Below are 11,930 nucleotides of genomic sequence, written 5' to 3'. Positions count from 1 at the left end.
GCTTCCAAAAACATACAATTCAATCATAGACATGATCCCTTCCAGATATCACCAAACCCCCCACCCCATCACAGAGGAACGAGGGACCTACCCGCTCCAGCCGGTGAACAATACCTCCTTAACGACCAACCCTTAACAATCATAGACAGGTTTCAGGTATTATAGGAGACAACCCCCCCCCCCCCCCCCCCCCCCCCCTTAATGACAATCCCCCCTTTAACGACCGACCCCTAGAATCATAGACAGGTTCAGATATTACAGGCTAACGATGGAACTAACGACCCATTCATCGGTTACCATTGCATGTTTCCAAGCGATACAAGGCGTTGTCCATATAAGACTCAAACTCACTGCGGATCCAGACATTTGAATTGAGAAAGCTTCCTGGAGAGGTGGAGAAACGTCTTCAAATCTTGAAAACCAAGTCCAGTGGATATTTTTTGAATTTTTACGGGATTCTTTTCAAATTGTGTTTCACAGATCACATTCCCTTTACTTTGAGCCCAGTGCAAATTCTCATTCATGATCGATAAAAATTTTTGTTGCTTACATCCAAGCAAACCAACAGAAATTTGTTTTTGCTCCTAACTCCATAGAAAAGCCCTCCCCAGAAGTCTAGAGAATGTAGAGTTCAATATGAAAGAGAAATCTAAAAAAAGGAAAAAAATGTTTTTTTTTCAAAGTTTAAAGATAAAAAAAGTTATAAAAACGAATAAAAGCTTAGAAAGCAGCAAAATTCCTCAGAATCTTTGTTGATTAAGAAGTGTTTCAAAGATTAATTGCATCCTTTTTATGTTGTTGTTTTTTTGCAAAAATAATGGAAAAAAATTGACTCCATACTTGTCATCATTTGTCTCAGTCTTTACCAGAATCCACCATCTCTGTGCTGTATTCAGTAAAATCTGGACTAAAGTCTAAAGGGTTGGATGAAGAGTCGCCTGCTGCAAAAATAGGTACCTGAATTGTTTCTGTTTTTTCCCCCCATTATGCTTTAATAAATTTCAGATAGTTGGGGAATTGAAATATAATCTATATGCTACAATCCATAAAACAACATCCCAAGTTTTTTTTTTCTTTTTTCTTTTTTAGTGTGTTAAAGGAAACATACAAAAAAGTATAAACTTGGATTATTTTTCTTTGGGAAACACCTCTTGTGCAAGAGCCCAACTGGCACAACCTGCAGTGTCTATCTGCACACATCCAGATCTATATTCTACCATACCATTATGCTTGTTTTCCCCCCATAACAATTCATTGATGACACACAGGGTCTGACCTTCGGAATGTCTTGGCTGATAATGCTTTTTTTCTCCACCAGGGGGTGATGTCTCTTCTTCTCCCTCTGTTGTTTTCCCCAAAAGCATATCACATGAATCCCACTTTTATTCCTGTCATCACTGCCGTAAAATTCTGGTGCACTAAGAAAATGGATTTAGTGCGAGAGACGATAAAAGCTCCTCATGTGGTGAAGTTCTGCGGGGGGGCGGGGACAGCCTACTATCCAACTGCTTTTGTTGATGGCTAGTTTATAAATTGGCAGTGAAAATGCAACCATTTTTAATCTGTACTTTATTATTTAGCATTATTGATTTTATTTTTTATTTTTTTGGTGGACTGACGTTTTGGTAGCTTCTAAGGGATAAATTTCTCTCCCATCAATGTCACCATGAATGATCACCAAGCAAAGGCCCTAGATGTGCTTCCGTTGATCAGAAGGAGTGTGTTATTCCTTGACCAGTCGATAGATGTGGTGCTGTGCTCCGTGGTCGTTGTTTGACACCTCAAACACACATGCCATACACAGCAAGGTCTCCTGAGTGTCTCTGTTGCTCACCACCTGGACATCAAAACAGATGTTAAAAGTTAATTTTTTGTTTATAATAATCACATTACACTGGCTCCAAAGTACGGAAGGAATTTTGTTCCATTATTGTTGAAATCAAAGAATGCTTTTTGTAAGATGTGAAAGTTTGAAAAACTACGTAATCCAAAATGTGTGTTCTGAATGAAACTTTGCTGTTTCTTCAGATCCCCCAAAAATATCACTTTCCCAGATTGAGTTTTACTAATGACATTCTTTTCAAATTGTCTCTTCACTTCTGGGGTCAATAGAATAGAATACAGAATCCCTTTTGTGGCCCACAATGGGGAAACTCTGATGTTTACAACAGCAAAAAGATTATAGAAAATATGGTCACACAAATATGGACCTTAGAATAATGTATAAGAATAACATCATAGTGAAGATTCTAAAGTTAAACAATAAAATACTGTACTGTAAAGTGTTTTAACAGAGGAGTGATGATGCTCGAATATCAGGCTTGAAGTGAAGAGGATGTGATAGTTAAAGAAATTTAAAAAAAGAAAAGCTAATTGCTAAAAAAAAAATGTAAAAAAGAGATGGCAGGAAAAAAAAAACATTTAAAAATATAACATCAGTAAATTTAAGTTTTAAGAAAAGTAAAATGTGAAAATATTAAATGACCTGAAACAAAATCTGAGAAAACAATAATGCAAAACCTTTATTTTAATTAAGATGTTTTTTTTGTTTTTTTTTTTGTGTTTTCCCATTTAAAAAACATTTTTTTTTTTTTTATGCTTTCAACAATAATGGAACAAAAGTCACACCATATGATGCACATATAGCACACAGACATGAATTAAAAACATAGAAAATCAAAGACAGAGCATTCTGATGGTGCATTCAGGCCCCGTCCACACGAAGCCAAACCCTGGCCTAAACGCACAAATTTTTCACCAAACCAGCCTCTCATCCATACGAAGCCGGCGTTTCGGGGGTCTGTAAACAATCTTTTTTTTATTCAGCCTTCAGAGTGGGACGATTTTGAAACGCCGTTTTCGCGTTTCCATCTTTAAGCTCTAACCGCATTTTTTTTTTTTCACACGCATGCGTCATAGCGTCGCCTCTAAACGCGCATGCGCGACACAGTATCACAACAACAATGGCGCCGTACTGTGTTGAATGGTTGCTGCTCATGCTACTCACCCTGCTGTCGGGCTTACAACAGAATATTCTTCTTCTGGAATATCTCCAGGAAGAACAGAGCAATATCCACGACATAGTTCAGCACCTGAATTTGACTGAACCAGGAAAATAGACCCGCAGGGCAACCATGTATAAATATTAGTGCGCATGCCCAACATTTCGTCGCCTATTTTTGCTTTGGCACCACAGCGCCACTTACAGGCCTGGCATACATTTTGCAGCGTTTTCATGCATTCGTGTGGACTATCACATTTATTTTACGTCTCCGTCTTTACGACAAACGTTCTGGAAAATATTAGCGTTTCGTGTTCGTTTTGACTTCGTGCACTGCAAAAAATATAAATCTCAATAAGTTATTTTTTCTTAAAATAAGTGTGTTTTTCCTTGATTTGAGGAGATAAGTAAGACACTTTGCCAATGGAACAAGACAATTTCCTTTTAAAATAAGAAAAAACTATTTTATCGTCTTATTTCAAGTAAATATTATCTAACTATCTTATTTTAAGAGTGAAAATACTCATTCCATTGGCAAATCATCTTATTTACCTGCTCAAATTAAGGCTAAATATACTTAATTTAAGCCATTTTTTACTTATTTCTGGATTGTTTTTGCAGTGTGTGGACGGGGCATCAGACCGAGTGAGGTGTCTGTGGTGATTTCTGTGAGCCTTGCATGGAGTTCACACCTCTGCATTTCACATGCAGTGTTTTCACCCTGGGCCGCGTCATCACATAGGAGGAGCCTCAGATGGGTAATGCTGAAAACCCACTGACGGGAAAAAAAACTCAGCAATTGACTGATGGTTAAAGCTTCATTAGTGAAGGTTTGTGCATTTAAAATGGTCATTCGTAAAAATTAAAAAAAATTTAAATACTCCAAAAAGACGATCATATGTGCTACTGTTGTTTCAGAGACATTACCCAGAGATCAACTATTCCCCCATCAAACTTCAAATTGAATCAAAATGATCTAGCCTACGTTTGTGCTAATTTGTTTTTAAAATAGAATCATTATTAAGTGACAAAGTTATTCCCTAACATCACATGTCATTCCTGTGCTGGCAATAGATGTAACAGGAGGCATATTTACCTTATTTAGTGGCTGGAATGATTTTTTAAAATAAGTAAATCACCAGCCTCCCAGACCCTCTGCTTTGAATCTGCCGTTACCCCGGCAACCCCATAGCATTTCCCATCAATTGGAAATTGTTTTTTATGAACAACTTGTAAATCGTCTTAAGGCTTATTTATACTCAGAAACCAGGTTGTCTACGTGTGTGTTGCAGTTAATGCAAATGTGAATTGTGATTGTCCCTCCTGCTTTGTGCCGTGGAATAACATAGCGCAGGCCACGTTTCAATATTGGGCATAAATCAAAATATGTCTGCAACCAGCTTACTGCGACACACTGCTGCAGGGATTATAACCAGCCCTGTAGAGAGAACATACATTTTTGGAAAAGCCTCATAAGCTCTGCAAAAGAGAAACACTTTGGCTCATCCAGAGCTGCGTCTGGATGACGCTCTGATTTAGTGGGACTTCCTTGTACATTGTGACCGACCGGGCCTTTGGTTGGAGGTAAGGGAGGATGATGAACAGTCCTTTAGGACTAAATTAAAATATCTTTTTAGAGCCACCTATAGACCTCTTGACTGAATTCCTTATATCTACCTTTATTTTCTGTGTATTCCATTTAGAGGGAAAACAGCTTCACCTACAACCTGTCTCTGACTGGCTGCCATGTCGTGATTTCTTTGAAAAGTTCAACTTGTTTCAATTTCAGCAATCAGCGCTCCTCTCTCTCCATGCAGTGCTGCTGTTTGACACCCTTAGCTCTTTCTAGTAGCACGAGGAGAGTGCAGAGCGGGGAACACTTTCATTCACCAGTGGCCGCTTCTCCGCAAGGTTTGCATAAGGATTCTGTTTGAATCCACCGCACTCGCCACGGACAACGCATTCGGTCTAAAAATTAGAGGAGACTTCACAAATATAAAGCACTTGAAATGTGGAACAAGGAATGAACAAAAGGACAGACAAAAAAAGGAGAGCAGAAATGAAAACATGCTGAAAGAATGTGTCCAACATTACAAAGGGTCTCATAAATGAAGAAAAACATTTCTGCAAAATTAAAACCTTTAAACTTTGCTAATAGTTGTAAGCCTCCACATGTAAAAGCCTGAAATGATATGTGGTATGGTTGGAACTTGGACACATTTCCCATCAGGATGAAGCACTCGCTCACAGCTCCAAGCTGATTTTTGATTTAACAAATACTCTGAAACGTCTCTGATAAAGGCTACAGAAAAGCTCTGCAGAAACCTAAACCATGGAATAAATGACAGAAAATTCACTTTTTTTTTTTGACTAGAGATGTCATTGAAAATTCTGACAAATGAAAAAATAAAATAAAACGAAAGTTACGTATGTAACTACGGTTCTATGAATCCCGGATGACCGCCAGAGGGCGGTGCTGAAAGCACTGAATGTTCCCTTCGGGCATGCGCAGTCCGAGTAATTATACCAACAGAGTCACACCTGTGACACCGGATGACCACTCAGAAGCTATATAGCCTGGTGTCATCCTTTGCTCTGCTCCTACAGAATCTTCTCGCAAAAGCAAGGATTCTGAGTGACAGAGAAGCTCTGGCGGTCATCCGGGATTCATAGAACCGTAGTTACATACGTAACTTTCGTTCTATTTCATCCCTACTGACCGCCAGAGGGCGGTGCTGAAAGCACTGAATGACTAATGCCAACGATGTCACAAGGAATCCTGAGCACATACCTCACAGAGGCCCAGCAGAGCCTTGTAAAAGGACCTGACCCAGGGGATGAGGGGCAGCCACATTGACACTGTAGAACCTGGTGAAGGTGGTTGGGGAAGCCTATGAAGCAGCAGCACATATAGCTTCCAGCGGAACCCCTCTCAAAGCAGCCCAGGAAGCGGTGACGCTCCTGGTGGAATGTGCTCTCACACCGACTGGCAGGGAGCAGTGACCTGCAGCGTAGGCGTGGCAGATGACACTCACAATCCAATGGGACAGACGCTGTTTAGAAAGAGGACAGCCTAACCTTGGACCCCCATAGCATAGGAAAAGCTGGTCCGAGCGTCTCAGATTGGCGGTGGCTGCAATGTATGCCTCCAACGCTCTTACTGGGCACAACAACTCAGACTCATTCTCAGTTGTACCAGATTGAGGCTGAAACCGAGCCAGCCGCAATGGCTGGTTACGGTGAAAAGGAGACAACACCTTAGGCACAAACGCAGTATTAGGCCACAGGGTAACACCAGAGCCATCTGGATTCCACCTGATACACCTAGGGCTGACAGAAAGAGCATGCAAATCGCTGACCCTCTTAGCTGAGACGATAGCCATCAGGAAAGCAGTCTTGCAGGAAAGCCACTTGAGTTCTGCTTGTGCCAAAGGCTCGAATGGAGGGTGGCACAGAGCTGTGAGAACCAACGGCAGATCCCAATCTGGGGCTCGTGGGGCTGGCTGCTGACACAACCTACGAGCACCACGCAGAAAAAGTGAAACCAGTTCATGGCGCCCCACTGTACGGTTGTCAACAGTTCGGTGAAGACATGAAATTGCTGCAACATACACTTTAAGGGTCGAAGGAGAGCGGCCCTTATCAAGGAGAGACTGGAGGAACTCCAAAATAGTGGGCACCGAGCAGGAAACTGGGTTCTCATTGTGGGCAGAGCACCACTAAGAAAAGAGGCGCCATCTGTTAGCATACTGCAGCCGAGTGGAGGAAGCCCTAGCACTCAATACGATGTGTCTCACGGTGTCTGAACACCCAGTCAGCCTCCCAGGGGCCATGCCCACAGCTGGAGACGTTGAGGGTTGGGGTGCCATATCTGTCCCCCCAACTGAGACAGCAGATCCCTCCTTGCTGGAAGACGCCATGGAGTACCGTGACACAGACTCCAAAGCAGCGGGAACCACGGCCGCGCTGGCCAGAACAGAGATACCAGCAACACTCTGTGGCCCTGCTCGAGAACCCTCCGTAGAGTCGGCCAAATCAGTGAGAGGGGTGGAAAGGCATACAGGAGAACCTGCGGCCATGGATGAGCCAGTGCATCCTGGCCCAGTGCGCCCGCCATCCCGGTTAGGGAATACCATAGGGGGCAATGGGTCGACTCCTCTGTGGCGAACAGATCTACCTCTGCCTGCCCAAAGAGGTTCCAGATTATGCGCACTACGTCGCGGTGAAGAGACCACTCTCCCGGAGCAGGTGCCTGGCGGGATAGAGAGTCCGCAACCTGGTTCTGCCGTCCTGGCAGATACGCTGCGCGCAGGGTACACAGACGGGGAAACGCCCATTCCAGGAGATCCCTCGACACCTTCAAGAGACGTGCTGACCTGGTGCCACCTTGGTGGTTTATATGATAAACAACAGAGGTGTTGTCTGTCCGAATCAGCACGTGCCTTCCCTCTAGGTGGGGCAGAAGGCACCTGAGGGCCATGTGCACAGCCCGCAGCTCCAGCACTTTTATGTGTTCGGTGCGCTCCCTTGGGTCCCAGAGACCCCGAACAGCTCTGTGTTGCCACACGGCACCCCAGCCCATGAGGCTGGCATCCGTGGTGACCACCTCCCTTCGACACACTACTAGCCCCATTGGAACACCACTGGACAAAAGGGTCCCGTCTCGCCAAGGAGCTAGGGCATGGAGGCAGGCCTGTAGAGGAGAGAGGGCTGCTTTCACGCATCGAGTAAACACCCTCGGGGAAAGGGAGAGCCCGAATGGGAGCACCCGGAATTGCCAATGGCGCCCCCGATAGGCAAACCTGAGAAAACGGCGATGTTCTGCCGCAATAGGCACGTGAAAGTAGGCGTCTGTCAGATCTACTGATGTAAACCAATCTCCCGCCACAATGGTATGAAGGACCTCTGTTATGGTGAGCATGTGGAAGGGAAGGACCTTCAGGTACCGATTCAGTCCCCTTAGATCTAAAATGGGGCGAAAACCGCCGGTCTTCTTGGCCACAAGGAAGTATTTGGAGTAGTAGCCTCTGGGTTGCCGCAGAGGATCTACAGACTCGATTGCCCCCTTGCCCAGGAGGGCGGAAAGCTCCTGGTCTAGTGCCTGAGATTTCACCGGGTCTGTGATGACAGTCATCTTGACCCGGTGTGAGAGGGGGGGCCGCCGTCGGAACTGGAGCCTGTAGCCATTGGTTAAGGTGGCAACCACCCATGGATCTACGGCATGAGCAGCCCAGAAATTCAGCTGCTGATGGGAAAAATGTCCGACGGCTGGCCCGGTGGCATCATCTTCTATCCCCACGGCCCCTGGGGGCTCTGGGGGGAGGGCGTCCAGGATTTGAGGCCCGGGTCTGTCTAACAGGGCGGCAGACTGGCTCACGAAAGTCCCTCCTCGGTCTCTGCCGCACATCATGGGGATAGGAACCAACAGGTCTGCCACCAGTCTGAGGTCATGGCTGAACGCTTGGGGTAGTGGCAGGGCGGCCCGAACGCTGGGGAAAGGCAGGTATGCTCCTGCGAAGGCCGGAAAGCTGCTGGCTAGTCTGACGTGCCTGAGCAGTCCGTTCCAGCGCCTCCAAGGCAGATGATCCAAACAGCTCCCCTGGTACAACCGGGACACCCCTGAGGGTCCTACGGCATGCTTCAGTCAGAGGAGATTGTGCCAACCAGACCTGTCTACGAGCTTGGACAAGGAAAGACATGACCCGTCCAAGCTCTCTGGTCATCAGCGCGAAGGCCTGCAGCGCTGCGTCACTATAACCAACCGCCGCACTTGCACCACCAGTGTCCTGAACAGATGCAGACAGGGCAAACATGAGGTGCGCCAGAGAATTGCCAAGGCGGCCAGCACGCGCTCCTGCATTGTACGCCTTACAGAGGAGGTCATCTGTAACCCGACATTGAGTCCGCGGGCACCGGACATCAGGACGCAGGGCTTCATCTGGTGACACAATCAGTGAAGCAACAGCTGGTTCAATTGCTGGCATACGGTCCAGGCCGGCCTTCACCGACTCATGCATGGCAGCTAATACACGACCATCCGATGAGAGACGCGACAGCGCTCTCGGTTCCCGCCAACAGGCGTGTAACTCCTTCAAGTACTCCTCTGATGGAGGTACAGAAAAAGGAGTAGGAGCCCTTCCACGTCTGAAAAAGGCACTGCCGGAGCTGGATGCCTCTCCTTGTGGGAGTTCCAGCTGCAGCTGCTTCAGGGCCATTGACATGACCTCCCGCATGGAACCGTCACCGGCCTCTCCAACCGCACTTTGAGATGAAAATGAACCAGCCTCAGAGGCTTGAGAGGACCCTGCCTCCTCCTCATCTCTAAAATGAGAAGCGGAAGCAGCCAGAGAGATAACGTCATCCTCTACAACCAGCTCGGGCATTGGTGGGGAAGAGAGCCCAACCACTGGGAGCGAGGGATCAGATTGCCGTGTCTGCAACAAGGACTTCATCTCTGCCAGCTCTGCTGACAACTGCTCCACCCTTGTGGACAGGCCCTGGTCAGGTTTGGCCCGCTTCCTCCTGGGGAGGGGCACAGATGCTGTGGTCCCACCACGGCGCTTAGAACGCTTGGGGGGAACCACCTGCCCAGAGGGCGGAAGGTCCGAGCCCTCCTGGGGGCACAACTGGGCCAACCGGGCCACCCTCACTGCATGGGGCATAAAGCTGCAGTTCATACAGGGGTTCTCAGACAGCGCCTCCAAAAGGTGCTCATGTCCAAGGCAGGTACGGCACAGGTCGTGGCCATCCTCTGCCTGCAGGGCAGCCCCACAATCCATGCAGCTGTGAGAGCCATCCATGTCGAAGGCCGACAAGGCTTAAAGAACAGAAAGTTACCGAAAATCGGGAGAGGGGACGCAAACGCAGCCGTCACCAATTACAGCAGAGAAACGAAAGAGGCTGCGAGCACAAGGCAGCCGATACTGGGAGAGGGGGCGAGAACCGCTACAGTCACCAGGTATAAAACCAATAAACCAAAAAAGCTAACAACGTTAGCTGTATGGAAACTTAAGTTGGGAGTAGGAGCGAACAATGCTGCCGTCACCAATTAAGAGAGCAGACCAACGAAAAGGCTGCAAAAAAGGTTGATTTTGGGACAGGGGGCGAAAACGCTGCCGTCACCATTCATAACTAAGCAGACCGATGAAGAAGGCTGCAAACAAACCAAAAAAGGCTAACAACGTTAGCCGTCTCCAACTTCGGCAAACGAAGTAGACCACACTTGGTTGGGAGAGGGGGCGCAAACCGCGGCCGTCAGTAATTATAGCAGCGCAGACCAGTGAAAAAAAGGATGCAAAAGTAGGGAATATACTGGGAGAGGGGGCGAAAACCGCTGCCGTCACCAGGTATAACACCAACAAACTAAAGAAGCTAACTACGTTAGCCGTATATAACTTCGGCAGTGAAGTTATTCACACTGGGAGTAGGGGCGAAAACGCTGCCGTCACCAGTTCGAAACAAAACAGCACGAAGCTGTAGGTAAAAAGCTAAAGTCGTGAGCCGGGAGAGGGGGCGCGGACGCTACCATCACCAGCAAACAACTCACTTACCTTCCGTAATCCTCAGAATCGACCCGTTGCAGCCCTGGGAGGGCGGAGAATAACCGCAACTCCGGTCAAGATACAGGGGCTTCAGACAACGGGGAAGTTAGCGAACCGTTTGCGAGAAGAAAAAAGGAAAAAAGGAGCAGAGCGAAGGATGACACCAGGCTATATAGCTTCTGAGTGGTCATCCGGTGTCACAGGTGTGACTCTGTTGGTATAATTACTCGAACTGCGCATGCCCGAAGGGAACATTCAGTGCTTTCAGCACCGCCCTCTGGCGGTCAGTAGGGATGAAATAGAACTAATTTTGAAAAAGTTGAATTAGATGAGCTATTTGTATAATTTAGTGATACATTTGTTATACTTATTTTCTGTCGACCATGTGTCCCGATTGTACCAGTCAATTTTTTTTTCAAGAACAAAAATATCACTCTAATAATGTATTGATGCACTTTGTGTTAAAGGGTTAAAAAAAACTCAACCTGCTCTATTTGTCTGACAGGAAGCTGCAAGGAGCTGGATGATGTTTTACAAATGTCTGCAGTTAAGGTGCAACTTTACTCAGAGGAAATGTATCCAGATGTTAGTGGGGGTGCATAGATCTGAGCCTTTTCGTGGATCTGGATGAACTAAGATACATTATATGTAAACAGAAAATGAACTTTCTAAAATATAGGGACATATTAATCAATAAAATGCTACTCATAATGGGAAATCCTACTATGTTCATGTCTCACTTAGAGCAGAAAGGTGTTTGATTATAGATGCTCTCACCAGCAGTATAGTGAAGTTTTCCAGGACGCTGTTCATCATGTATTTTTCAGGCAAATGTTTCAGCTTGTGGATGAAGTTGATCATGTATTCACACATGGGAGAGCGGCTGATTCTGTAGACGAAACGTCCGTTTTCAAACCTTGCGTACTCCGTCTGTTAACCAGCAGGGAGAGAGCAGAGTTAGGGGGGATATCTGTGAAGATTCTCAGTCATCCAGGTCAAGCTTGACAAAAGTTCAGTCTAGGCAACTGGATGGGAAGGTTTCTAGAAGACGTTACCCCGCTCATATTCAGTATAAAATAAATCATTGATGGAATTTATTTTGTTAAATAAAACCATCAATACTTTTGCAATTTTTTTTTTTCAAAGTCACAAAATTAACTCTTAGGCATCTATAAAATGTGTCCAACAGACCCAGGTCTGAATAAAGAAAATCATCAACCAGATATGGTCAGGAGACATTTTTAATTATAATCTGTAGGGATGCACGATATTGGGATTTTGGCCGATATCCGATATTTTAAAACTCATGTAGCCGATAACTGATATCGATACCGATGTTAAAGCTGGACAAAAATAAGTAGTCATTGAAAATAGCAGTTTTGTTATCC

General features: G+C 45.9%; 1 protein-coding gene across 1 annotated transcript in view; it reads right to left on the bottom strand.

The window, feature by feature from the left end:
• Nucleotides 1-1,589: 1,589 nt before the first annotated feature.
• tead1a (TEA domain family member 1a) overlaps nucleotides 1,590-11,930 on the bottom strand; it is an 88,168-nt gene continuing 77,827 nt past the window's right edge. Inside the window, exons 11-12 of the mRNA XM_038308713.1 lie at nucleotides 11,320-11,472; nucleotides 1,590-1,837 (exon numbers count right to left, since the gene is read on the bottom strand). Of these exons, the coding sequence (XP_038164641.1) occupies nucleotides 1,724-1,837; nucleotides 11,320-11,472 (267 nt within the window). The 3' untranslated portion in view covers nucleotides 1,590-1,723. The remainder of the gene's footprint in view (nucleotides 1,838-11,319; nucleotides 11,473-11,930) is intronic.

Source organism: Cyprinodon tularosa, unplaced genomic scaffold (assembly GCF_016077235.1).
Source record: "Cyprinodon tularosa strain WSP-4 unplaced genomic scaffold, ASM1607723v1 ctg644, whole genome shotgun sequence".
Taxonomy (NCBI): Eukaryota; Metazoa; Chordata; class Actinopteri; order Cyprinodontiformes; family Cyprinodontidae; genus Cyprinodon; species Cyprinodon tularosa.
Note: the sequence above shows the minus strand (reverse complement) of the source record. Positions and strands in the feature narration are given on the sequence as shown.